The sequence below is a fragment of the Larimichthys crocea genome, chromosome XXIII, assembly GCF_000972845.2.
Source record: "Larimichthys crocea isolate SSNF chromosome XXIII, L_crocea_2.0, whole genome shotgun sequence".
NCBI lineage: Eukaryota > Metazoa > Chordata > Actinopteri > Sciaenidae > Larimichthys > Larimichthys crocea.
The window spans coordinates 4154241-4180097 of NC_040033.1; the positions used below are offsets into that span (position 1 = coordinate 4154241).

At 43.4% G+C, this 25857-nt stretch overlaps 1 protein-coding gene across 1 annotated transcript in view; it reads right to left on the reverse strand.

Moving 5' to 3' along the window:
* sspo (SCO-spondin) overlaps positions 1-25857 on the reverse strand; it is a 69350-nt gene that overhangs the window by 36307 nt on the left and 7186 nt on the right. Inside the window, exons 16-68 of the mRNA XM_027274369.1 lie at positions 25387-25605; positions 25125-25290; positions 24201-24456; positions 22442-22652; positions 21154-21248; positions 20818-21074; positions 20169-20303; positions 19177-19379; positions 17618-17745; positions 17383-17492; positions 17097-17246; positions 16855-16948; positions 16531-16740; positions 15360-15565; positions 15071-15185; positions 14667-14788; positions 14373-14546; positions 14056-14289; positions 12041-12163; positions 11681-11778; positions 11161-11395; positions 10934-11086; positions 10561-10701; positions 10285-10467; positions 10046-10196; positions 9202-9361; positions 8703-8751; positions 8097-8195; positions 7849-7976; positions 7546-7666; positions 7281-7408; positions 7032-7173; positions 6774-6944; positions 6173-6353; positions 5901-5976; positions 5659-5680; positions 5378-5498; positions 5018-5231; positions 4740-4881; positions 4463-4639; positions 4139-4330; positions 3882-3992; positions 3618-3770; positions 3279-3437; positions 3026-3190; positions 2748-2939; positions 2524-2646; positions 1934-2063; positions 1628-1753; positions 1331-1422; positions 807-1010; positions 512-682; positions 62-317 (exon numbers count right to left, since the gene is read on the reverse strand). Of these exons, the coding sequence (XP_027130170.1) occupies positions 62-317; positions 512-682; positions 807-1010; positions 1331-1422; positions 1628-1753; positions 1934-2063; positions 2524-2646; positions 2748-2939; positions 3026-3190; positions 3279-3437; positions 3618-3770; positions 3882-3992; positions 4139-4330; positions 4463-4639; positions 4740-4881; positions 5018-5231; positions 5378-5498; positions 5659-5680; positions 5901-5976; positions 6173-6353; positions 6774-6944; positions 7032-7173; positions 7281-7408; positions 7546-7666; positions 7849-7976; positions 8097-8195; positions 8703-8751; positions 9202-9361; positions 10046-10196; positions 10285-10467; positions 10561-10701; positions 10934-11086; positions 11161-11395; positions 11681-11778; positions 12041-12163; positions 14056-14289; positions 14373-14546; positions 14667-14788; positions 15071-15185; positions 15360-15565; positions 16531-16740; positions 16855-16948; positions 17097-17246; positions 17383-17492; positions 17618-17745; positions 19177-19379; positions 20169-20303; positions 20818-21074; positions 21154-21248; positions 22442-22652; positions 24201-24456; positions 25125-25290; positions 25387-25605 (8174 nt within the window). The remainder of the gene's footprint in view (positions 1-61; positions 318-511; positions 683-806; positions 1011-1330; positions 1423-1627; positions 1754-1933; positions 2064-2523; positions 2647-2747; positions 2940-3025; positions 3191-3278; positions 3438-3617; positions 3771-3881; positions 3993-4138; positions 4331-4462; positions 4640-4739; positions 4882-5017; positions 5232-5377; positions 5499-5658; positions 5681-5900; positions 5977-6172; positions 6354-6773; positions 6945-7031; positions 7174-7280; positions 7409-7545; positions 7667-7848; positions 7977-8096; positions 8196-8702; positions 8752-9201; positions 9362-10045; positions 10197-10284; positions 10468-10560; positions 10702-10933; positions 11087-11160; positions 11396-11680; positions 11779-12040; positions 12164-14055; positions 14290-14372; positions 14547-14666; positions 14789-15070; positions 15186-15359; positions 15566-16530; positions 16741-16854; positions 16949-17096; positions 17247-17382; positions 17493-17617; positions 17746-19176; positions 19380-20168; positions 20304-20817; positions 21075-21153; positions 21249-22441; positions 22653-24200; positions 24457-25124; positions 25291-25386; positions 25606-25857) is intronic.

The following is a 25857-nucleotide window of genomic DNA, read 5'->3' on the forward strand; positions in this document are numbered from 1 at the left end:
ACAGCGGTCTCGTTTTGTCTTCTTTACAGTAAAAGTTATTTTGGTCACAGGCCAACGGTACCAGTTATTGCAGGCATCAACAGGCAGGGTGGTACCCGCTGGGTGGAGCGCCCCCTGGTGGTAACATGGGCACTGTGCCAAGGGCACACAGCTGCCGTTGAGCAGGTAGAAGCCGAGGGCACAGTAGCAGCCATCATAACAGGCAGTGGCACACTGCACCTCTGTGGAGGTCATGTCCAAACACACCCGCGGACATGCGCCGCCATGAGCCTCACACTCTGCCGCTGTCATGTACGCCATGCCCTCTGGACACACACCTGACAGGAGACGAGTGGAAATAAGGACTAAATATTGAACATGACCACACAGGCATTTATTGAATGGGGCGCATGAAATAACAGGAATGACTGCAAATGTATATAAAAACACCACAAACACAATTTTATTGTAAAGTCATATTTTACACTTTATTATTTTGTGATCCTCCATATCTTGAAAACATGAACAGTACCTGAGCAAGGGTGGGAGTTGCAGTCTCTCGTCTGTATGTGTGGCCCGGGGCAGCTGTTGCCCCCATACTGTGGGGAGGGTGAATTGCAGAATCGCTCTCTTGTTTGGACACCAGAATCACACTCTGATGAACACTGAGACCACGGCGACCATGCTGACCAGCCGCCATTCACTAGAAGGTTACAACTAAAATCAGTTTTTTAATCTCCTTCTTGACACATCATCATTTGTGGAGGGAACAGAGAAAGTATGAACATTGTGGTTTCTGTGTGTGTGTGTGTTTGTGTGTCTAATACCTGGACACTGGACAGTGTTACAAGGCTCTTGCTCCTCACTGTCTCCATTACAGGCAGAGTCAGAGTGTGTGTGGTTGAAGGGTGTGAGCGTGTGGTTGCAGCTGCGGAATCGTTGTCTGATTCCAACATCATCTACATGGTTGAAACATGTCTTGCTGCACTCTGACCAGCTGGTCCATTTACTCCAGACTCCATCTGGTCGTTCTGCACAAGAGGAGGACAAAGTCATCGTATCACCCTCCTATAATTGTTGCTCATGAAACATTCTTCATATGTTTATAAAACTGCCTTTACAGAAGCCCTCATACATTTTTACACATTATATTTTTATACATTATATATGTTTATTTTAGTACAGGATCCCATGAGGCAAACATGTTGGTCCTACAGATACGTGATTTGTTTTAACATAAATCTAATGTTACAAATGGAAATTCCCTGATCTCAGTTATACTGTGTGGTTGTTTCCCCAAGACAAGTCTGACAGCATTATTGTTCCTGTTGTGTGCCTGGAGTTTGCGTACCAGGGAGGCAGGGGCTAGAGCAGCGACGGGCCTCTGAGGAGTCTCCCGGACAGGGCAGGATTCTGACTGCTCCAGCTGGGTTCACTGGAGACCTGCAAAGACAAAGTCAAAACATCAAGACTCCTGATCCTAATTCAATAGGTGGTGTGTGGACTGTGGACACATGAATCCATAACAGTACTGAAAACATGATTTCAACAATACCTACAGGGAATCAGAGTTCTTGCAGCAGCTCTGATTGCTGTTTGAGTGCTAAAAAAGTGTGATATGTACATTTATTGAATTAAACAGGCTGACCTGTAACGTTGCTGGAGGCCCAGACCACAGGTTACATCGCATGGTGACCATGACGACCAGGCTGACCAATGACAGGTCACTAAACACCTGGAGGTGTCACAGATTACTTGTCCATCTCGGCAGACACTGATGGAGCCAAAATATGTATTAGTTCTTGGGTTTCTTTTACAAATCAGTAGCAACACACAAAAATGGAAATAAGCTTTCCATCAATATGACTCATTTAGTGTTTTAGAAATACCATCAGTTATGAAAATAGGCTCTCTTTTCAATGTTAAAAAGAACAACTGAATGAGTGTCTCTCACCAAGTGGTACACTCATCCCTGTTGACCGTCTGCCCTGGCTGCAGTGTTTGACCGTCCCAGAGACAGACACATTGACTTGCATTCACACATCGGCCACCCTGAAGGTACAGACCATCAGGACAGCGACACCCTGTAGAAGATGGAGTTAATGTCTTAATCAGCATTTCAGCTGCCAGTGAAAGATCCTCAGTGAGCTACTGACACTCTAATAACAAAAATAATAAATCATTTGGTTTGAGTTTGGGGATTTTAGTTTTGCTTAATTTTTCTGAATAATATAATAGAGCATATGAAATGGCCACAGTAATGATTGCAGTAAGGATTCCATTAATAGAAAATGAACACAGAACATGTTTATACTTGTTCAACTTAATGTAAGTGGAATAAGAAACCTGTTTGATTTTGGCAACACTAACCCGAAATGTAAAAAAAAAGATTCAAAAAAGATCCATAGACTCTAAACTCATTCACTGTGACACTGGGTGTACGTACACTAAATAACCTCAGTTACCTCATCATAAAGCACACAATGACATCACTTTACACACTCTGGTCCAAAACAACACCCTATCACCTCCTTTGTGTCCTACCCTGTACACATGCAGCAGTGCAGTTGCTTGTAGAGCTGAGATGAGAGCAGGTAGGAGGACAAGGCTCGACCCTCCCAGCCTGGCAGTCTGCCTCCGTCACCAGCACCATGCCATTGACACAACCTGAACAACCAATCAGGGGGACAGACATAATTCAGACAGTGTTAAAACTTAATCGAGAAGCAATCAAATAAACAAGGTGTCAAGGCGAGAATACTGGAAACCTGTCTGTGTGCTGACGTCTTTGCTGCAGGGCTGGCTGTTGCAGCTCTGGCTCTGCAGGGTCATGCCCTCACAGTCTCGCCCACCGTTCTTAGGAGGAGGAGCAGTGCAGGTTCTGTTTCTCTGCCTGACACCACCTCCACAAGGAGCATCGCACTCTGACCACTCTGTCCACTCTGACCAGTGACCATCAACTACAAGAGAGGAGATAACCCTTAAGTCAGACACCAGTTATTTGTGAAAGGTTCATCCTGTTTGAGGTCAGGTTAAGAGAACGGACCTGGACATGCTCGAGGGAAACAGGCCCGACTGTCAAACTGAGCTCCACCACAGGCCCCTCCCGGCAGAGCCTCCCTCAGTATGTCCCTCTGCCGGAACAAGGAGCCCAGACCACAGGATACACTGCATGCACTCCATGCTGTCCACGTGGACATGATGCAGTCCACTAGAAGAGAGGAGAAGAAGGGTGTAACAAAATACTTACGTGTTTTGTTCTGTCTTATTACCAATCTTGAGGTGAGCATATATCTTACTGCAGTCTTTCTCATCCGATCCATCCACACAGTCCTTCTGCAGGTCACATCTGCGGTCCAGGTGAACGCACTCCCCACTGGCACATGAGAATTGTTTGGGGGAGCAGGGGCTGGGCACCAGTGGGCCCAGTGAAGTCACTGCTGGTCTGGCAGTGGTGCCTGATAAGAGATCAGTTTACATATGAGTTTTCCGATTATTGCTATATTTTGCACGAGTGCGGTCCATCATGACACTATACAATATATCAGCAGTATACTATCAGTATATTCAGTAACACCCTTTCTACACTGACAGTGTTTGTTAAATTAAAGTATTTGTCCAACAGTTTTGATGCATACCACAGCGTTTTTCATCTGACCCGTCCAAACAGTCCTGCCTGCCGTCGCACACCTGTGCCGAGTCAACACAGCCAAATGACTGGCATGCAAACTGGCCCTCCACACAGAGCACTCTGGGTAGGCCACCATCATGAGGTGTGGTGATCCATGTGGCTGTAAATGAAAATAAAATAGAGATTACAACATATGTCATTCTGTATGAAGTGTTAATCCGTGGGTCCTGTCTAGTTGTAGGATAACTAGTGAACATGTTGAGTCATTCACCTTCTGTGGTTTGTAACCCAGGTCTCCCAGAATGGGGGTGTGTGGTGAGATGCAGTCCAGGTTGGCCTGTGGTGACCCCTGGGTAGATGGATGGACTGGTGGTCCACTGGCCTGATCATTTAGGACAAAAAAGAATTGTTCAAAAGTGCATGACAGACATAGATACTGTATACTCCAAAAGTTTTTTTTTTTAAGTTTTAAAGTTTAATTTGTTGGTAAAATCCCAACAAGTTGATTTAATCAACAGCTGATTATACCTGTACTTGAGGTTGTTGTCTTCTGAAGTCCAGGTTTACCTGTGGTCCCTGGGCTAGCCACACCAGGAAGGGCGCCTTGGGACCTGGTAGTATGGAGCCCTGGGGCACCTGTTGTACTATCATGAAAACCTGGTCTTCCCGTGGAGCTGGTTTGGTTCTGCAGCCCTGGAGAGCCTCTGGTTGGGGCCGTACCTGAAGAAGATGAGACATAAATAAAGAAGAAGACAGAACACAAAGGACTGTCAATTGCTTTTAACACATAAAGAGACTAAAAGAGATCGACTGGTGAAAAATAAAAATGACCAAATATCGCTGAGCTCTCACCACAGTTGATCTCATCAGAGTGGTCCTTGCAGTCCGGGCGACCATCACAAAGCACAGAGACAGAGACACACTCCTCAGTGTGCAGGCATGCAAACTGGCCTGGCTTACAGCGCTGCACAGTCACTTTCCCACCACCAGAGAGAGACGTGGTCACACTACTGGGGGTCACCAGCTCATCTACAAGAGCAGGAAGAGATGTCAAGTAGGTTGTACAGTCAAGAACTAGTTCTGCTAGTGCTGAGAAGTTTGACTGTCATCGTTCAGTTTAGTTCCTCACCTCCTCTGCAGCCAAGGATCTCTACACGCAGGTAGAAGGTGTGTCTGAACTCCACAGGGATGATACGCAGGTAGCGAGCTCTGACCAGCTGTCCGAGCCAGCGGGTCACAGGGGTCCTGCCCACCATCCGCACTTCAAACACCTACAACACAAACCAAGAGATCACTTCCATGTGTATTGACAACAATTATGTATTGGATTTTTCATTAATTCATGAAACATTTAATCACATGAGGATATCTGTAAATGTGACTAGCTGTCAAAAGAACTAGAAATACCTTAGCAGAGCCATCAGGCTTCCCGTCCTTGGTGTAGTCTGTGAAGAGGCTGCTGTGCAGAGCGAAGGCCAGGCGGTATTTAGTGAGGTAACCCCACATGCGTTCACTGCCCTGGGTAACCACCCCTGATACCCATGTCGGCTCCAGGAAGTCCACCTGAAAATATGGCTGGGGATCTGTAGGCAAGGGGCTCCATCCAGGCTCCATAACCTGACTGTACAGAAGTGGTTATTTATCTAAATGCTTTATACTCTTTTTAAAATATTAACAGCAATACATTTAAAAGTACAAGCAGAAAACCAAATCAAATGTTCAGGCTAATAGAACCCTTAGGACTGACGACCAGATCAGATCACTCACACATTAGGGACAATGTTTAGTCGTCCAGCATCAGCAGGGTTGTTCTCACGATGTGAGGATGAGGTCAGCTGACCATATCGAATTCTCCCATCCTCCAGTCCGAGGGGAGAGGAGCAGATGCCTGAAGAATATGATTCATTTACCATCCAGACATCCAACAGAGCCAGTTAAGCAAACTGAACATTTCAAACACAAAGCATTTGGTCTACAGCAATAGCAGACAGATGATACTGTTTTAAAAAACAAAAAATAAATCCATCTAAACTGCATTCAACACTCACCACGGTGTCCTGGGCCTCCACCCTGTAAACACATTAAAAAATACATTAAGTGTATGTGTAAGTGTAAGTCTTATACACTTACATAAGTGTAAGTCTAATGCCTTTGCTAATCCACGGCTCCTGAATTTTAATTAAACTAAGAAACAAAGAAGTGACACAAAAGGCATATTAAGACATTAACACAAGAGATGCGGAAATACAAAATTTGGAGGAGGTGATGATTAACTGAAATGTGTTCTTACTGTTGGTGTTGCTGCAGGATGAGTGACAGCAGCCATGGATGGAGTCCTGAGAGGAGCAGGAGTGGGTGTGTGTGGCCTTTGAAGTAAAATACATAAAATTCTTCTTAACTACTAACTTAATAACACCCAGAAAGAAGGAAAGCAGAGCTAAACAGATGCAGATAAGACAAAAAGTAAGAAGCAGAGTGCAGCAGTGGAGTAATAACCACAAGACTTATTGAACATATCAAACTATTGTTACCACAACAACAATTAATAGTAATGCCTTCTACCTGTCTGACTGGGTAGTGATGTTGTCTTGGGGATGACAGCCGGTTTCATCCTCTCCTTTTGGACAGTGGGGGATTCCATCACAGCGCTGCCCTGCTTCAATGCAGCCCCCTGGTGGCGGGCAGGAGAACTGACCAGTAGGGCAACTGCGTGGACTGGTGGCTGTTGGGGAAGGCTGTGTCCCTGCATGTAGACAATGGTTATACTAAGTAAGAATGATTTTCTTAAGTTGCAACATTAGTGTATTGAGAAACAGGGTGGGTGTTACTCTTGTCTTTAGGGAAGCGACTGCTTTCAGTATATATGCTGTATTGAACCTTTGAAGATTTACTGAACCACAGTTGTTCCCTTGCTGCAAGTTACTGTTAAATGATCTATCTTAAAAAGTCTGATGGCATCCTGAGGGTTATTGAATAATTTTCTTAACAGATTTCTATTTTCAGTTTTGCTATGTGTGATTTACAAAGGACCGGGATCAAATAGACAAAAGATGAACAGTTGATAAATGAAAGCAGGTTTCCTTTTCACTACATCACAGGTGAAAAATACACTTTAAATGGTTCCTATATAATAACTGATATTTATGTGTGTTGAAAAGCTCACCACAGTATATCTCATCTGATCCATCACCACAGTCATTAACCCCATCACAAACAACTCCCAGTGGACCTGCTGGCACACAGCGACCATTTTCACAGTGAAACTCCTTCTCTCTGCAGCCACCTCCTGGGGAGACTGGAGAGGGGGGAGTGGGGGAAGTCAACCAGTGGTCACCTGGAGTAGAGAAGAGGACACTCACATTTATACACAAAATTGTGTAATACAGGTTAAGTGGCATTAAACCAGCATCAATCTACTGACCATCTCCACAGCCCATGATCTCAAGTCGAAGGTAGATGCCATTCTGGAAGTCGTGTGGCAGCAGGCGGACAAACTGAGCCGATACCATCCTGTCCAGTCGGGTCTCTGCCACCCCTCGATCATCTTGGTTACCATGAAAAACCTGGAGGGAGAATGGTAATCGTCAGTTGCAAGGTCTAAAAAAAGCAATGGCAAGTGACATTGAATGTATATAATGTAAAGTTGCATGGACTTGATTTGGTGTCTAACCTTGGCTCTGGGCCGGGCATCAGTGACAAGCTCTTTGTAAGTGTACCACTGTTTGCCATCCTGGCTGAACTGGAGGTAGAAGCTGGACACAAAGGTGCCAAACACACCACCACCCTGAGTTAGCACACCTACAGAGAAGCGAAAGTATTCACGTTGAAAGTATCTTACTTCATTTCCTGATATACACCAGATATCATGTAAGAATTCACTTTTAGCACACAGTCGAGCATTCCAGTCTGTTCTGTGTGTCTGCATAAATGTTTACCAGTGACGTTGAATGGTTTCAACAGGTCTATCTGGAGATAGGGGCTCTGTGTGTTGCTAGTATGTCCCTCAGGGCTCCGCTGTGGTAGGTCCTTGTACTCCTCAGGTTCTGGACTCCAGCCCTGCAGATTACACCTTAGGTTCATGATCTTCAACATGCTCACAATGACAATAATAACATACAGATTTAGCAGGTAAAGTTAACCATCTTCCATCTAAGTTTAGCATTTTTGCTAATTACCACTGAACACAAAGTATAGTTGATATCCTTTCAGATATATATATCATTTTAGGCCTAGTGTACCTGGAGGTCCCTATGGGGGTCCCACCGATGAAGGCGACCTGCCTCAGGGGGATGACCGGCCTGCTGTGACGAGGCACTGAAACTGGAAGCCGGCAGAGACTGAACACCCAGAGGAGACCAACATTCATCTGCACAGAGGAGGAGACGAAGTGAGTGGAAATAGATAAACACTTGGACAATAATCGTTATATATAATATCGCTATAATGCTCAACCCGTGCAACTGAATCATATGGAAAAGACACTTACCTCCAGGAGGAAGTGGATATGTGGGAACCAAAGGAGTCACTGCTGGCTTGGAAGTCACAGTGACAGGGCTAATTGTCACAAAGATGGTGTCATTTCCTTCTACAGAGGTGTTGAAGAATGAAAAGATTTGTCAGAGAATTCACTTCACTGTTATTGCAATGTTTGCAACAGTTAAATGGACCTAATGTTTGGGCAGTGCAATTTTGTTGTACAGGGACTTTTTTTTACAAAGACGGAAATATACCACTGCTACTATTTTCAGACACCATTGTCTTAGTTTGAGCTTTCTTTATTGGGAATATTATTCAGTATGTAAAATATGTCTGTGGTCAGAAGAAGAGGGAACACAAGCACATTTAGAGAAAGAACACGTATATGGACAACAAGGAAAATAAAACACTTCACATACCAAATGGGTTGAGGTTGTGCATGGCTAGAAAAACACTCAATAATATTTCCTGACATTAGGGATCACTTAGTGACACCATTAGTAACCATGGAGTACAGTTAGTTGTTTGTAATTGGTAAGTACAAATCATTTAATTCACCGTTAAACATGCAGACATTTAATCCGTGCAGATAGCAGAACAACAGGTGTGATTTTACCTTGGCAGTAACAACACCTGTCTCCCTCTCCAGGCACCAGACTCTGGCCCTGCACAAACAAACCAACATTTAACATATGACTTAGTCACAGATGTGGTAGAGTTGCTACTGCACACAGGTATGCAGTGGAAAAGCAAAGGATGGAGAGGAAGCAGGGCTGTGATTATAACAGGGAGAGTGTGGAGTGGACTGTTTACATGAGAAGACTGTAGCACAGATGCACAGTATTAGTAGTACAATATGTACAATGTATAATATTAGTTGTAGTATATAGTAGAAGCACAGTGAGAAACACAGTCACAAAAGAAATGTGCAAATGTACCAATGTGTATATATTTTTATAAAACATCCACACATCAAGCAGCATATACAGTGAGTCAATTTATAAAAATGCAAAAATGCATGAAGCACACAAACACACACACACACACACACACACACACACACACACACACACACACACACACACACACAGATGTACTCACACACTTCTTATTACCTGTGGGCATCCACTGACAGCATATGGACAGAAGGAGGAACACTGCACTGTAAGGTTGGGCAGACAGTGACATAACTGGCAGTGGTCTGACATCCATCTGTCTCCCACAGCATGGGACTGACCCAGGTACTCACACTCAGCACACGGGTCTGTTTGGCACCTGCATGCACACAAGCACGTGTATGCACACACACACACACACACACACACACACACACACACACACACACACACACACACACACACACACACACACACACACACCAAGACAAAAGGGCATTTCTTTTAAAAGAACCTCACAGAGCTGTAGTTTAATGTGGATCACTGGAACTATGGTACATGTACTGGCATATGGAGGAATCTCTAAAATATATATTTTTTATAAAATAAATTAATTTATTATATTTATATTTATTATATTATATTTAATTTATTTATATTCAGAATACTCCAAAATTGAAAATACTAAACAATGAGATTGTTGGAATGTCAATAAAAAATATTTTTGCATTTTCTGTAATATGTTGTTTCATCAGCCTCCTTTATAGTCCTGACACTGCTCCAAGAAGTGAAGATCAGGAATACCAACATTTAAGCTCTGATGACCATGAATATTCATGACAAATTAAAAATATGGCCATTATTATTCAAGTACACTTTGCCAAGTCTTAGCAAAGGGTAAATTGCCACCTGACAGAGGTACAACTCAGAAGGTGAATGGGGTCACAAACATGTTTAGAAAGAATCCTATAAGGAGCATGAATATTCATAAATACAAGTATATTACTGCTGATGTAGAGGAGCAGAAACAGTTTAACTGTCCAATAAGAAGATGTTTACGCACCGGCGGGCTTTCCTGTAAATTCCTCTACATGTCCTCCCGTCTCCGTGCTTGGTGGGGTTGTTCGGGCTGCGGAACGACCACTGGACACTCTGAACACCACAGGGCCCCAAACACTCTCCCCACTCAGACCAAGATGACCAGCCACAGTGCACTGCATTACAACAAAGCTGACTGTGTCCAATTGCTCAGGCTTCAATTGTGGATCTGATGTTGATCTTGAAATGAAACAACAGACTCACCTGAACAGTCTGGGTTAGGTTGGCATCTCTGAGGCCTTCCTCTCTCACAAACACAAATCTCACAGTCCACCTTCATCTGCTGGCCTGGCCAGTAGCGCACACCTGCCACCTCACACACACACTCCTCTGGTAACACACACTGTTGCATATGGCTCATCACCAGACCGTCCGGACACCGACAACCTGAAGTACGAGCCACATTTATTATTGGTTCAAATTAACAAGACGGCAGGAAGCAACAACTGATTTTAGTGCTGAGATATTTCAGAACGTGACCTGGGGAGCAGGTTGTTGTTGGTGCATCACAGGTCGTCCCACTGCTGATGTGGGCACAAGACAGTGGGCAGGGAGCACAGCTGTGTCTCACCAACCCAGTGGGACAGCTGATGTTGGCACATCCATCATCAGGACAAGGTTCTGGAGGAGGACAGGGAAGAAAAGGAAAGAAGTTCTTTGCTCCTGTGCCTTTTTATCAGTCTTTTCTGTTTAATGATGTTTGATTATTTAGTTTTTGCACTCTTAAACCACCCTCAGGTAAGTTTTGAAAAACAATACATGAACAACATTGTAAGATTACAATAACTTCTATTAGTAGTGCTATTTCATAATAGTTTCCTTGTTTATAAAACTGCACAAAAATTGCTCTTACTGATTTCCATGGCTAGGTTAGATAGTCCAGGGAGCTGGGAACAGTCTCGCCCTCCATAGCGTGGAGGGATGCAGCCTCTGTGTCTGACATACACTCCACCACAACTGCTGGAACAGTTGGACCAGGTCACCCAAGGCAACCACTGACCATCAACTGGAGGGGGGAGAGACATTTTAGCAACAAATACAGGCCGCTTATTATTTTTTATTTCATGTCCACCGCTTTACCAGGGCAGGTAGTGTTGAAGCATTGTTGCTTCTGGAGGTCCTGTCCCCGACAGTCACGCAGTGGGTCTCCTGGAGGGCAGGTTCTCTGTCGGCTCATGGTGCCTGTACCACAGGAGGTACTGCAGGGACTCCATGGGCCCCAGGAGCTCCAGCTTCTACAGCCCTGCTCATCAGTGGGGACTCCAACGAGTGGCGTTAGTAACGAGTCTGGGCAGTCTACCACACCATTACACACCTAGTAACAGGGTGGGGTTAGTGGACAACATGCATTTAATATATATGAGGGGGATAAGCACACGTTTTACTGCCTTCAATCATAATTAATGTCAGAAAATGCCTGAATTTCTGCTTTTCCAGACATGAATTTCTTGATGTGTTATATAATGCAGGTTGATGGTGGCTGTTAATTATGTCAGATTATCATATCTGAATGATTCTTAATTCTTGAAAGGGTAATCATTTAAATTATACATAAAGCTTGGCTTGCTGCTTGTAGACATCATGTCAGTCATAGACTAACCATGTTAAAGGGGACACAGGATCCATCCAAACAGGTGAATTCAGGGCAGGTGACGGTAGTGTTTCTACTGCCAGGAGGCACTGGGGAGACAGTTTTATCTGGACAAAGCAAGATTTCAAAAATATTATCAAACATATCAATGATCTCTTTAAATTTGTGAATAACAGAGATTGGGGTGTACACTGTTTTTTCCCTCCTCCATTCACCTTTCTAAGTTTTCCTCCCTTCGTTTCTTTTTTGTTTCCTTTCTTATCTCTCATTCTTTGAACACCTTCTGCAGTCCCTTGCTCCATCTCTTCACTCCATCCATCCTCCCCTCCATTCTCACCTCTCTTCTCACTATCTCACCAGAGAACTCACCACACACCAACTCATCGTCGCCCCGTGGACAATCAGGAACACCATTGCAGACTTGCGACATGTTCACACAGGTGCGGTTGTCACAGGAGAAGCTGCCTGGACAAGGAGGTATCCGAGTAGAGCCTAGTAGACAAACAGAATTATTGAGAGTTCATTAAATGAAGTTTTATAACTAGTTTAGAAACAAGGTCCACACCTTGAACTCGTCCCATTTCCGTTTCACATGTACTTAAACACACCTTATCCGTTCACTCCTTCTTCGATGACGTTTTAATAGAAACAGCTTCCCCAGGCCCACGGCCATCTTCCAGTCAGTACACTCGACAGCGATCAACAGTGGCACGTTTAGTCAAGTCATACAGTTTCCTGCTTTCCTCCTTTCCTTCCCATAACTCATAACCAATAAGTTGCCAGCGCTTCTCTTCCCATCTGTAACTCACCCCTTTTTTCTCCACAGCTCCCCCTACAGCCAGTACCAGCCGTGCTTGGCCCATCTATCCTCCCTACTTCTTCAACAGCAACCACAGCTCTCTCAGGCCACGACCATCTTCCAATCAGTACCCTCAACAGCGACCAACAGTGGTACATTCAGCCAAGTCATACAGTTTCCGTGTCTTCCATCTATCCTTCCTACCTCTTCTTCCACAGCAACCTCAGCTCCATCAGGCCATGGCCATCTCCCAGACAGTAACAACAGTCGCACATTTAGCCAAGACACACAGTTTCCTGCTGTCTTATGGTTGGCTGGACACAGGCCACGGGCCACCAGTCGACGTTCACCGCTTTAGGGTCAAATGGTTCAAGAAAATCACTGCACCCTACTCCGACAATAGAGCAGCAACAGAAACCCCACTGCCTTGACATCATGCAGTCCATGATGGCTCACCCTGGTTCCAGCACAGCACCAATTATCATTCAAGTATCACACACCTGGAAATCCTCCGGAAACCCAAAGGATTCTGCTCCAGCCTCTGATCCCCTTCCGACTCCAGTCTCAAGTTCTCCCTTGAGGCTCAAATCACAGAGACGTCTCCCTTATTGCTCATCCCCTCTACCCTCCTATCCCTCCTTCCTTCTCGTCGATTCTATTGCAAGATTTACGTATGTTTGCATGCATCCCCACCCTCCCTCCCTCCATCCCCTCTACCCTCATACCTTCATCTCTTCTACCCTCATATCTTCACCTAACATATGTTTACAAAACACATCCAGTATCCTCCCCCTACACCATGTCACCCGTGCTTCCTATCCCTCCTCCCTTTTTGACGATTGTATTGATTAACGAATGTTTGCATGCTTCCCCGGTCCTAACTGACCTAACTACTCGACCTAACTAACTTCTCTACATTTACGAAACATTAAGTCATCATAGTAGCCATCCTTTTGGGGGCAAATGGTCCAAATTCCCAGTCACGATCTTCAACCGACCCTACACAGTCAGAAGCCCTTGTCCCCGCATTAGAAACAATCCAATCACAGTGGAAACATGCACACGATGCTCTCCATCTGAAGTTCTCTTTTGGGGCTCTAAGACATAGAGCTACAGACAGATGGTTCCCCCACCCGAAGTCTCAACTCCCGGGTTCCATCCAGTCTTCCCAATACCGGTCAACCTCCATCCACCAACAACCCTGCTCTCTCCTCCCTCCGACCTACGTCCCTACATCCCCACATATCACTTATACCCTCAACTCCTCCAGCCCTCAGTGCCTCATACCTCCCGCCCCTTAGCACCTCCATAACTCCATACCTTCGACCCTCCAAACCTCCATACCGTCGACTCTTCATCCCTCTATACCTTCGACCCTTCATCCCTTCTTCTCTCCTATAAGTCATCATCTCGGCACACCCTTTCCATCACTTGCAATAAACCCATCTAAACTTGAAACTATATTGGAGTGGTCCTTGTTAGTGAACAGGTGTTTAGACAGATACAGTTCTTGTAGCCTGATGATGTAAACTCAAAGGTTTCCTCGAAAATTTTGTTTCTCCACATTGTATTCACAGTAACTTACCACAGTTGTCGATACTCTCATCTGAAGCATCCCTGCAGTGTGGGGTCCCATCACAGAGCTGTTGGTAGTCCACACACTGGTCCCCACTGAAGCAAGGCACCTGGCCAGGGCCACAGGGAGCTGCACACTGCTGTTCATCACTCCCATCCATACAGTCTGTTTCCCCATCACAGCGCCAGGCCTGAGGCACACACTGCCCACCAGTGGCACAGCTGAACTCGTAGGATCTACAAGCTGGAGAAACAAGGGTATATAAAATAAACTCAGAGTACTGAAAAAACTGAAAACTGAAAACTGAAAATCATGACTATTATTACCTAAAGTAGGCACAGTCGGGGTGACAGGTGAGGGTGATGGTGTTGTGATACGGATGTAGCAGTTGGTTCTGTTCTCATCCTCTCCACCTGGACAGTTTGTTGTTCCATCACACAACGTAGTGGTGCCAACACATGTACCATCACTACACGCAAACTGGTTGGGGGCACAGGTCACTGCCACACACAAAAAAAGTTTCATAACATGCAGAATGGCTTAAAATCTTATAGCTGACACAATTTTACATTAGCTGGATGTGAGTGATAAAACAGCCAATGCTGTATAATTATTTATACCTTTACTTGGACAAACAGCTTCGTCTGTTCCAGAGGGGCAGTCTTTGTGTCCATCACACACTCTGTCTGCAGGGACACACTGGTCCCCAGGGCACTGAAACTCCCCTGGTGCACACACACACCTAAAAACCAGCCAAAACATTTGTCATCATTCATTGGACTGGAGTGCTGCCATGAAGCAAAACAAAAACATCAATCCATCTGTTGTGAACTGAAGAGTATTTGCAAACAATTCTCATTGATTTCTTAATGAGTAACTATAGGTAGAATTCAGATATCAACTAGACTATAATCAAGACTCTATTTGTTAGTTCTGCATCCTTAGCAGAACTAACAAATACCAACCAAGTAATTTAGACATTTACAATACCAAACATCAAAATTCAGCAGAACTCAAAACACACCCCCTTTCATCACTGAGGTCCCCACAGTCATCATGCCCATCACAGCGGTGGAGGAAGAGAATGCATCGTCCTCCAGCACACAGAAATTCCCCTTCATCACAAACCACACCACAGTCTGGACCAACAAAAGTACAGTTTGTTACATAAACAATGTACAGAAAAGTAAGCATTAATTGTTAGAAGAATGCTGAGCTGCTGAAGAAGCACAAGTACAATAACAAGTAAGGATGTTTGTCATTAGAGCTACCTTTGTATGTAAGTTATACTGTTGAAGAAAGTGATACATTACCTTGCTCATCAGATCCATCAGCAAAACCACAGTCGAGCCGTCCATCACACACTCGGCTGGTCGGCAGACACCTTCCACTGGCACACTGAAACTCCCCCCGTGGGCACAAGGGCACAGGGGTAGCAGGCCCACAGAACTCCTCGTCTGATTGGTCAGCACAATCTGGGTGGCCATCACAACGCAGAGCCAGGTTCAAACATGGTCCACTGCAGGGTTGGAGTCAATTCACATTATTTACTTGAGGAAAATTGATCTTTCACATATAACTGACTTAAAGTCTAAAACCATTAGAAAACCTGTAAGGTAAGTTTACTGTTAGCTGTTACACCCTCATCACTTGTCATGCTGGAAGTTCACAAGTTGATGTTTAGCATGTAATTTCACATTAGAATGTCTGTGTGTGTATGGTTTAGGTTAACATATTAGTGTGATAACATGCTAGCTTGCAAACACTCACATGTTAAAGTTTACATGCTAAACTTAGTTCAACATGGCGGAGTGGAGCCTTTGAGAACAAATGACAGCACATGACATTTAGCATTTTAGCTTGTTAACATACAAAACTGTTCATAAAATACTTATTACATAAATCTTACTATAACAATGGATGAAGCCAATCAGGTTCACTGCGATGAACTAAAATGAACAAGCACAAATGTAAGCCTGTCTGTGGCACTTTGTGAAAACTTCAGAGGTTTATTAACTCATCTCCTGGAGATTCTGAATGTATTTACTGAATTTTGTGGGAATCCACTCAATCAAAGTTTTCCAGATGTTTCACTCTGGACCGAAAGTTTTTAGGCTGGAAAACAAACACTGCAACCCACAAGCTATAAAAAGCTTTTATTGACTAATACAGGCTTTATAGTCATGACCTTGTGGTTGACTCTGGAGTACTCTGGAGACTTTTTACAAAGCACAATAATTTAAAGTAGTACACTAGAATGTAAGATGCAAATGAGGGGCAAAGTCCAGGAAAGCTCTCATTGTTTGCCAGAAACAGATTTACTTTAAGCCAGAACAAAACAGGCAGGAATGTTACAAACACCTGACCAATCTAAAATATAAAATAACCCTTAATTCCTCAGACTATTTTGCCACAGGATACTCTATCTAATCTCCACCCACAGAAATTGTGCTTGCTTATAAACTAAAGTGAGTTTGGATTCACCTTGGTGTGCTGGTACAGCGGAATTGGTCTGGAGAGCAGGTGGATAGGCAGACCTCATCTGAACCATCGCCACAGTCGTTCTCATTGTCACACACCCACTGGGAGGGTATGCAGCGCCCCCCAGCACAGGTAAACTCTGATTCCAGACAGGGTGGGGAGGGAGGAGGGCAAGCCACACCCTCACACTGCCACACACCATCCTCACAGGAACTGGACACACAACGGCAAAGAAACCCCTCTGACTTTTAGGGACTTTGAATTTTGATGATTATATATATAGAAAAAGAGTGGAATGTACTTTTATCAGCATGTAGATTGACTGACCAGTTCTGGCAGTGTTGAGTGATGCTAGTTCCAGGTGGAAAAATAGAGCCCTCCCACTCACATGGACACTGAGTGGGAACTACACAGCCCTCCCCTGCAGAGCAGAAAACATACTGACAACTGACAAATCTGCTATTCATATAGCTTTGAGGAGGTCCATAAATGACAGGAATATAAATGCATATAAATATATAAAAATATGAGTATATATCACCCTAGTGCCTCAGGTAAATCTGTCTTACCATGTAGCACTGTGCCAGCAGGGCAGAAGCAGCCTTCCACACAGGAGAGAGCATCACACTGGGAGTATGGACTCTGCTGGATGCTGGGACATGAGGGAGAGCAAGATGGACCACAGGGATCATACACCAGCCCATTCTCACACTGCAAAGCTGCAAGGAAAACCGAGAGAAAAAACAATAAAGAAAGACAGCAAGACAGGACAGAAAACAACAGTTACAGAAACACAGAATAAAGATGAGCTGTGTGAGTATTTGAGTGTGTATGCATTGTTTGAGTTTGACATACGACAGAGCTCCTGGGACCTCCAGCGGATGTAAACCCCTCTGCGGTTACACTCTTCAGCATAGGCAGCAATAGCTGTACAAACACACTCACAGTCTCCACCCGAGTCACAGCTGAAACACACACACACACACACACACACACACACACACACATAAACATTAAAGGATAGGATTTAGGATATTTAATGCTCTGGATCATTTTGAGATACTCAGTGTAGACTAGTGCTGTCACTTACCCACAAGCATCAAAGACACACCAGTCATAATACTGCTGGAAGGGAACCTCAGGGTGGCACCTAGAGAAGAGCTCCTGAGTCAGGATTGCACACCTTTTCCTGGCCCAGTTCACCCTGTGGGGGTTCAGCTGAACAAGACAAAATGTATTCATGTGTATTAAAGTATTAAAGTGTTAAGTTAACAGTACAGTAAAATGAGATGAAAATTTGCGAGATTTCTCGTCGGATTGGAAATCGGTCTCGCGAGATTTGTTGTCCAACAAGCAGCTGGAAAACACATGAATAACTATTTGCGACGCCCCCGCCACTTTTAAATTGTGATCCAACAAGCAGCCGAATGACGTCGGAAAATACAGGTATTGGAATAGAAGATGCCCCCACCACTTTCAAATCTTTTGTCTGGCAGCATTTTGGGTTTCCGGCAGAAATGATAAATGGCAAGAGAGTAAGTGATAAGACACGGACCAATATGCAGACACTGCAAGCTAACAATGCCATACAGCGCAGCTAATACCAGCACATGCAAAGACATTTACAGCACCCACCACGCGCAGTACTAAAATCCACAACTGCACCGAAGAAAAACGCCAAAAAAACAGACAACGCTGACGCACACATTCGGACCTCAACTCACACCGTCAAGCGCCAGGCAGAGCGTGCCTGTGTCCTGCTACCTCTGTTCCCAGCGAGCGCATCTTTTCCACAGCTGGGATACAAGTCATGGCGCAAAAGATCCCAACTACTGCCAGAGATGTGGGACAGCTATCTTCTAAAAAAGCACATGGATGTGTAGTTGTCAGTGACATACATGATACATCTTTGTATTCACAGAGAAGCAACTTCTTGTTTGCACATGTGGTTTGCACTGAAAAAAGGAGAAATAATTTTATGATTTATTTAATTTTAAAAATTTATTTATGTCCCAAGGTAGAGGGAGAAGTGACCATTACTGTCAGTGACATGCTTGGTTATCTGTTGCACTATTGCAGTCTGTACTGCAGAGAAGAACCTGTGTTTTGCACATACTTGTTGCATTGGAAAAAAAGGAGAAATAGATATATATAGATATATGATATAGAATAATATATATATATATATCTATATATATAATTATTTATTTACTATTTCAACTTTATAACATTTTATTTAGTTTCAATCTGTAGAGGAAGAAGTTAATTAAAGAAGTTCCATTAAAATGAAGTTCATTGAATGACAAGGCTTACATAGTTATCAAAACCATGTGCAACAAAGTTAAATAAAAGTCTGTTGTCCAGGCATTCATATTTGTAATTTAGTTTTCTTAAAATCTCGTCTCGTCTCGATCTCGTGAACCCAATCTCGTGTCTCGTCTCGTCTCGTGAACTGAGTGTCTCGTCACACCCCTAGTAAAATGTATTACTGAATGTAAGCTGTAATTCCCTTGGAGCAGTTGTTAGTTGTGTTATTATTTGTTCTGTCTGTATATGCAAAAAACAATAAAAAGCAAAGTGGAAAAAAAACTGTAGATTTGCTTTAATATTCCTGTAAATGAGTGTGTAAATGTGTGTGTTTGAACTCACTGCACAGGGGTCTCGGAGGTCCTGGTCTGCCACATCAGGGCAAGAGGGGCTGACCTTCCAGGAGTTTCCAAACAGCTCAGCAGTGGACTCTATGATGCCTTGGCGTGTAGTGAAGTCATTCTCTGTGTCCCCATCAAAGTTACCACACAGCCCCCCCACACGACCTCGCAGGTGGGCCGCCAGGCGTACATACACACGCATACCTGGATACAACATGTGAATAACAACCACATTACCACTGACTTTGTTAATTAACTGTACTACTACTGTATATCTACAGCCCTGGACATTTAGCCTCAGCAGTTAATGTCTACAGTAATAATGGTTTAAAGTTCAGTATAAAGAATCTGTAGGAAAATTCTATTTTTTTAATAATGAGAAGAAAGATCTATCAATAAGTCTATCAATATACAGACAGACTGATATGACTGACCCTGAGCATGAAAGGGTTTGATAAGACATTGTTATAAAAATTAGGATTATACTGGGGTTCAGATGTTTTTAAATCATATAATGTGTGTATGTGTTTTTATTTCTTACATGTCTTGTGGGCACTTCCCTTTATTTGCGTTTTTGCTGAGGCTGACAGGGTGAGATACAGTAAAGTTCAACTGTATGTATAAGTTGAGAAAGTTGAGAACAGAACAAGGGTCAGAGACAGGTCAGGGAGGTGTCCTTTAAACAAGGGGATATTCTGCTGACTACTGATTAAGAGAACTAAGAAAGACGTTATGATGCTATCTGTATATATGGGGAGGTGTCCGAGACAGCCCATTTTAGAGTGTATAAGAACTAATTGTCAAGGCTTTTTGGGGAGCCTTTTTCTCTGTAACCCCTTTTGTGTGTTGCATTGTTAAACGCTCCTTCGTGTACAAGAATAATATATTCAACTTAAACTTTGATACTTCAAATCCAGTCTTCCTTATTGAAGGGTCATTTGAAAATTCTTTTAACAGACATTATCTAAGGTTGCAGTCGTTGATGTGCCATACCTCCATCCCATAGCAGAGTGACCCCCTGTCGGGAAGACAGGGAGACAAACAGGCCGACTCTTTCCAAATGCAGACCACTGCCACCGTAAGACTTTGGTAGACTAACTGGCATCCCATTTACTGTCACCGCTTTACCTGAAAGTCAGAAACAAGACAGCTTACCTCAAGCAGCTACTTCCTAAAACAGTGGTTCTTAACCTTTGTCCCCTTTTCTAGCATTGATTAAACTGAGAACCCCGGACCAAGTGACATATTTTATTTATAATAACGGTACAGAATTACTGGTACCCAAACAGTGAATGCCATAACTACATCACAGATGATTATATATATTTTTTAAATATAATTTTGTGTGCGACTTGGCCATTGTTTTATGATGTCTCTGGGTGTTTTAACTGTATACTTTTCTAATGCAGTATGTGAAGGCTTTGTTTGTGTGCAGGTCTTTACTGCCCTTATCCTATAAGATTTAAAGATAACGATTTAATTAAATTCTTCACAGAAATGAATGAAATGTTGAGATATATATATATTGTATATTTTTTTAAGTTTTTTGGGCACCCCAAAAAAATTAAAAAGGCCCCCAAATGCAGGTTGGAAACCGCTGTCCGAAAACATAGTCAGCCTATGCCTTATCATCAGCTCCTACCTCTCAGCAGATGGATGATGGTATTTCCCAGGCTGAGTGTGACCGACTTTGTGCAGGTGACCCCGGTGCTCCCACAGGGCACATTCTCTGCCATGACACTGAACAAACCACTGGTCTCCCTCGCCAGCACATATTGGCAGTCACCCAGGAAAGAATAACAGCGCCCATCGAATGTCACATAGTGTGGGTCACCAGTTGCCACGCACACACCGGCACAGGCGGACTGGGTGCAGTGCCAGCGGCGCTCCTTACACAAACTGCAGGAACGAATGAAGAATAGCTGAGACAATTCAATGTTAAACAGATGTGATGCAATGAGGAAGCTGCATACATTACCATGTGTTGCAGTCTTTAACGATGGTGTCGTTGCTGTAGTAAAGTCGACCGTTATGGTGGCATGGACACTCATCTGGCAGAACACAGTGATCACCCTGCAGTGAACCAGAGAAGACATACACCAGTCAAGACTCAGCCATATCGGGTCATGACATGACATGACTTTCTGGCTTAGTTCCACCTCTGCCAGGTGGAGCGGGTCCCATTTTGACATGAAATACTGGGTAAACACAGGTGTTTCCAGAATACTAATTAGGGTTCTGTTCCATTCAGGTCACACAGATTCAGGGTGCTGCTGTGGTGCACGTTGGCTCACTGGAAAGTGCTGCAATAAACAGAACTGAACCTTAATTAGTACCAATGGAAACACCTGTGTTTACCTACTATTTCATGTCAAAAGGGCTACTTTGAAAAAGGTTTAGTGACTAAGCTTCAAAGAAAGTTGTATATTTTCAAAGGGGAAAATGGGAGTTTAATAATAGCTAAAACAGATGAAAGATGTGAAAAAATATTAATGAGTTGCATGGCAAACGTCGAAAATGTGTAAAACCTGTACGTTACATTCATTCAAAACTTGCCAGAAAACACTAAATATTTCTGAAAGTATGAAAAGGTAATAATAAGAAAAGTAACAGCTCGCCATATTTTGACATTTGAATGCAGTGTCTACATTGAGCAAACACTGGGCAAAAAAATAATAAAGAATTCTGTTCATACAGGAGCATATGTTGTGAATAACTCTGAAAACAAGTGATGCTAGCAGCTGTGGACTAACAGCAGTTAGCTGTTAGCTATGTGCTAACTTACTGTTTAGCATCCAAATGTCAAACAAAGTTAGCAGCTAGCTTGCTGGTGAACACTGCAGAACATTTAGCAGTTAGCTAAAGAGACTCTGGAGAGCAAAACTGAGCTATAAGGAGAGAAAATATTCAACTTACTCTTGCCATATGTGACAAAGGAAGGCTAATGTTGCTTTGAGTCCGTTGCACTGTTGTAAGTAATAAAGGTATATTATATAATATACCATTAAGTCTATATATGCCCCAAAATAAATGTATGAATGCAGGTAAATGACCTTTAGGAGTGTGACATCAGGAAAATCACAGGTGAAACTAATTACATCAGTAATGACTGTTTAGCTTTATGCTGCAGGGCCCGGGCTCAGTGTATGGCTTACTAGAAAACTGCAGTGAAACAGAGCCATTGTTAATGATACTTACTACACCTGTGTAAAAGTCAAAGTACATCTTTTATCCTCTAGTCAAACTAAATTTGAGTTTTCACCCACTAGTAGAACAGTTCCCTGGGGGCAGACACAGCCAGACAGGGGCTCTCTGCAGTTCGGCTGTGCAACACTGGAGCCGTGCTGTTGGCCTGGAGGGTCCAGGCTGGAGCAGGTGAGGAGGCAGGAACGTGGAGAGTAGACCAGAGAGCCCGGACACTGGTTCACCTCCTCGCAGTGCTCCTGAGTGCAGTTAAAGCGTCCCTGCTCACATACACTGTGAAAGACAATAAGAGGGTGAGCAAAATCAGATGTGACATCATCTGAAAGGAGCTAATTAGATTAATTAACACCTATATTGATTATTTCCTAACAGGGCCACATGGCTACTAAGCTTATTAAAAGCTTGTTTCAGTGATCATGGATCAGGAGTCAGTAAATCATTTGAGCATCTCTACTGGCACAAGAGAGTTCACTATGGATCAATAAAGTTTCACTTAACAGTTACTAAACTCTTAACAGTAGCTGTAAAATGTGAAGCAACATCAGAAGCTATGTAGTGTGATGAAAATCGGTCGTCTGGCATCAATAGCCAAGAGTTTAAGAGATCAGTCAAGGTGAATGGGTGAGCTGTATGTCGTTTTATGAGTGTGATAATGATCTAATCCAAATTTTACCTTTCGTCATAGCAATTTTTCAGGTCAATGGTCAGTGCAGAGATACATCTCAGCAGTTACAACACAATAAAAAGAAGTCATGTACAAAATGGACATTGCACAAACACACACACACACACATACACACACACACACTGAATGCTCAGTCTCAGTCATTAACGTATGACTGATGATTGGTGATGATCACTGCGGTTGTGTAGTGAAGAGATGCAATGAAATCAACCTATCCTGTATCAGGAAGCAGGATCATAGGGTGATTTCATCAGAGCTCTCACACCACCATGGACTGGGGACAAAGTGCTCTCATGTACTCATACAGTTTGCAGTTTCAGTCATTCAGAAGCACTTTATACATATTTCAGTTCATACACACTGCAATGTGAATATAGCAACATTCGAATTATTAATTCTATACATGGTGGCTTTAAGTTCATGTGGGGAAAACATCAGGATAATACTATACTAACAGGGTAATGTGATCAAATCCAAAAATCCACTGTCAAAATATCATGTACTTATTTCATTACAAAACAATAGCACACAAGCACACTGTCACAGTGCCCCTCGGCCTTCCATATTGTCCTCAAAAACAAACAGTGAGAGACTTGTTAGTTCAGCTGATAATAGACCGATCTGCAATAAAACTCTCTTGATTTATGACTTTGTCAGCACTTAAGTAAAATTGAATAAAGGCTCATTCCTGAATACCTGAATCATGCTCATGAAACTGTGCCAATATTATATTGTAGCTACATCAAAGCACTGCTCTATTAACAATGGAGAAGATATGCTTACGCCCTCTGATTCTTTATCACAACCACATGATAAAAGCATAGATGGCCATAAAACAGCTGTTTTATGATGTGCTACAACATTTCTACAGTTGGGTCAGTGAGATGTTGTACTGAATTAACCTCTACTATGACTACTATGTTTTCTTTAACAGGTTTAGTATGTCTGTGGCCTAGTTGCAAGAGAACTGTATCTGTTCTGTATCTGGAATGTTAATACTTAATCTAAGTGAAATTCTGCCATTAAGAGTCAAAGACAGATCTTGAAAATGAAGTGGCAACGACAAACCTTTCTGCTGTGGTTTGGTTATACTTTTTACTATTCCAATAAATTGGAATAAATTTCAGGCGACATACCAGGTGTTACAGTTGTTCTGAATAACAGCCCCAGGCTGGTGCGTCTTGTCTCCTTGCACACAGGGACACATAGTGATGGGAACACACTGGCCCTGTTGGTCCTGCACTAATCCTGGTGGGCACTGGCAACCTGGAACACACGTCCTAAGACCCATTCCACCATCAGCATCATCATCGCAGGTCCAGGCCTCAGAACAGGAGCCCCCACAGGAACGACCACATTCCTGGTAAACCTGACCCCCCGAACACTGGACCGCTGAAAAGACAATACAGGAGGAAAGGTTCTGAAAACTACAAAATATCTTGGTGCCATTTGTGATTGTTGTTTTAAAGGTTAAACCTAAATGGTACCAAATTCTGTAAAGGGTTTCTCAGTCTTTGTAACTTGCACATGAGGGTGCACACAGGCACAAATTCTTAAGTGAAGCTTTGTACGGTCAAAATAGTGCTGCCAACAACATGAAAACAGCTCAACAGCACAGACAACACCTTAGATTTAAGTCCTCTTCCCTCAATATATCTTGGTGATCAATTTAGTTCAAGTCAGTCAACAAATATATACTGTATAGTTAGATGTCTGAGCTGTCTCTGGATTTACTACTGGTGCCACCATAGACTTGTGGTAGCAACCTTAGAGGTTGTGAAGGTTCAAGTTCAAGTGAGGTTGCAAGTAAGTGACGTTAAAGTCAAGGTCAACTTATATGGCAAGTCTTTTGCGAGTCATGTGACGTGAGGAAAATACTACAACTGTGTTCTGTGCTTGTTGTATCTTGGACCAATCATCCTATCAAAGGTGTCTAGGATTACCCACAGGACAACCAATCTGTGGTCACCTGATTCACAACAAAAGGGACATTTCTATTGCCATATAACCATAGTAACCAGTAATGGGCAACATGAAAAACCAATGGTTTCTCCACTTACGGCAGAAGGTCTGATTGCGCCAATGGACAATTACACCCTCCTGAGCGCAGTGCCGGGTGTAGGCAGTAAATACGGTGCAGTGACAGCCCCTCTGTGCAACACAGCCACAAACCTCTGACAGACAGAGACGGAAGTAGGGCTCCCTCTCCACCACGTCATGACACACCTACAAAACCAGAAAGATAGGCCTGTGAGAGGGAGACGACCAAGATAAACTCCCTCCTGAGACAGCGAAAGATTTAACACACTCCATGTGAACTACCTGAAAGACAGGGCTGTGTATGATGGAGCACACTGTCTCTGCATACTGTCTCCTCTGGGTGTATGTGGTGCAGGGGTCAGGTGGAGCTCCTTTAGGTAGAGTGCAGTGCTCTGTAGTGAATTTCCCTGCAAAGGATGAGACACTGTTTTCCACATCTCCGTCAGGGGTGGTAAAGTCATCATGCTGGTTCCAGGTCAACGTTCCACACAAGCCACGCACCTTGAATACAGAAGTTACAGATTTTAACCCAAACAACGGAACAATTTCACACATGGTGTGGGGGGGAAGTTACGGTGACTGTTTGATCAGAGTTTCAATTTATGGCCATTTTCCATCCTTCGACTGTAGTTAAATATAGTAGAGCATGTTCAGAAAGTGCATGAAAGATTTATACTTGATCCACTTTGGGACTCAAAGGGCACAATTGCCTGGCTGCACAGCAGACATTTTGACATGTCATAGCCGGAAACA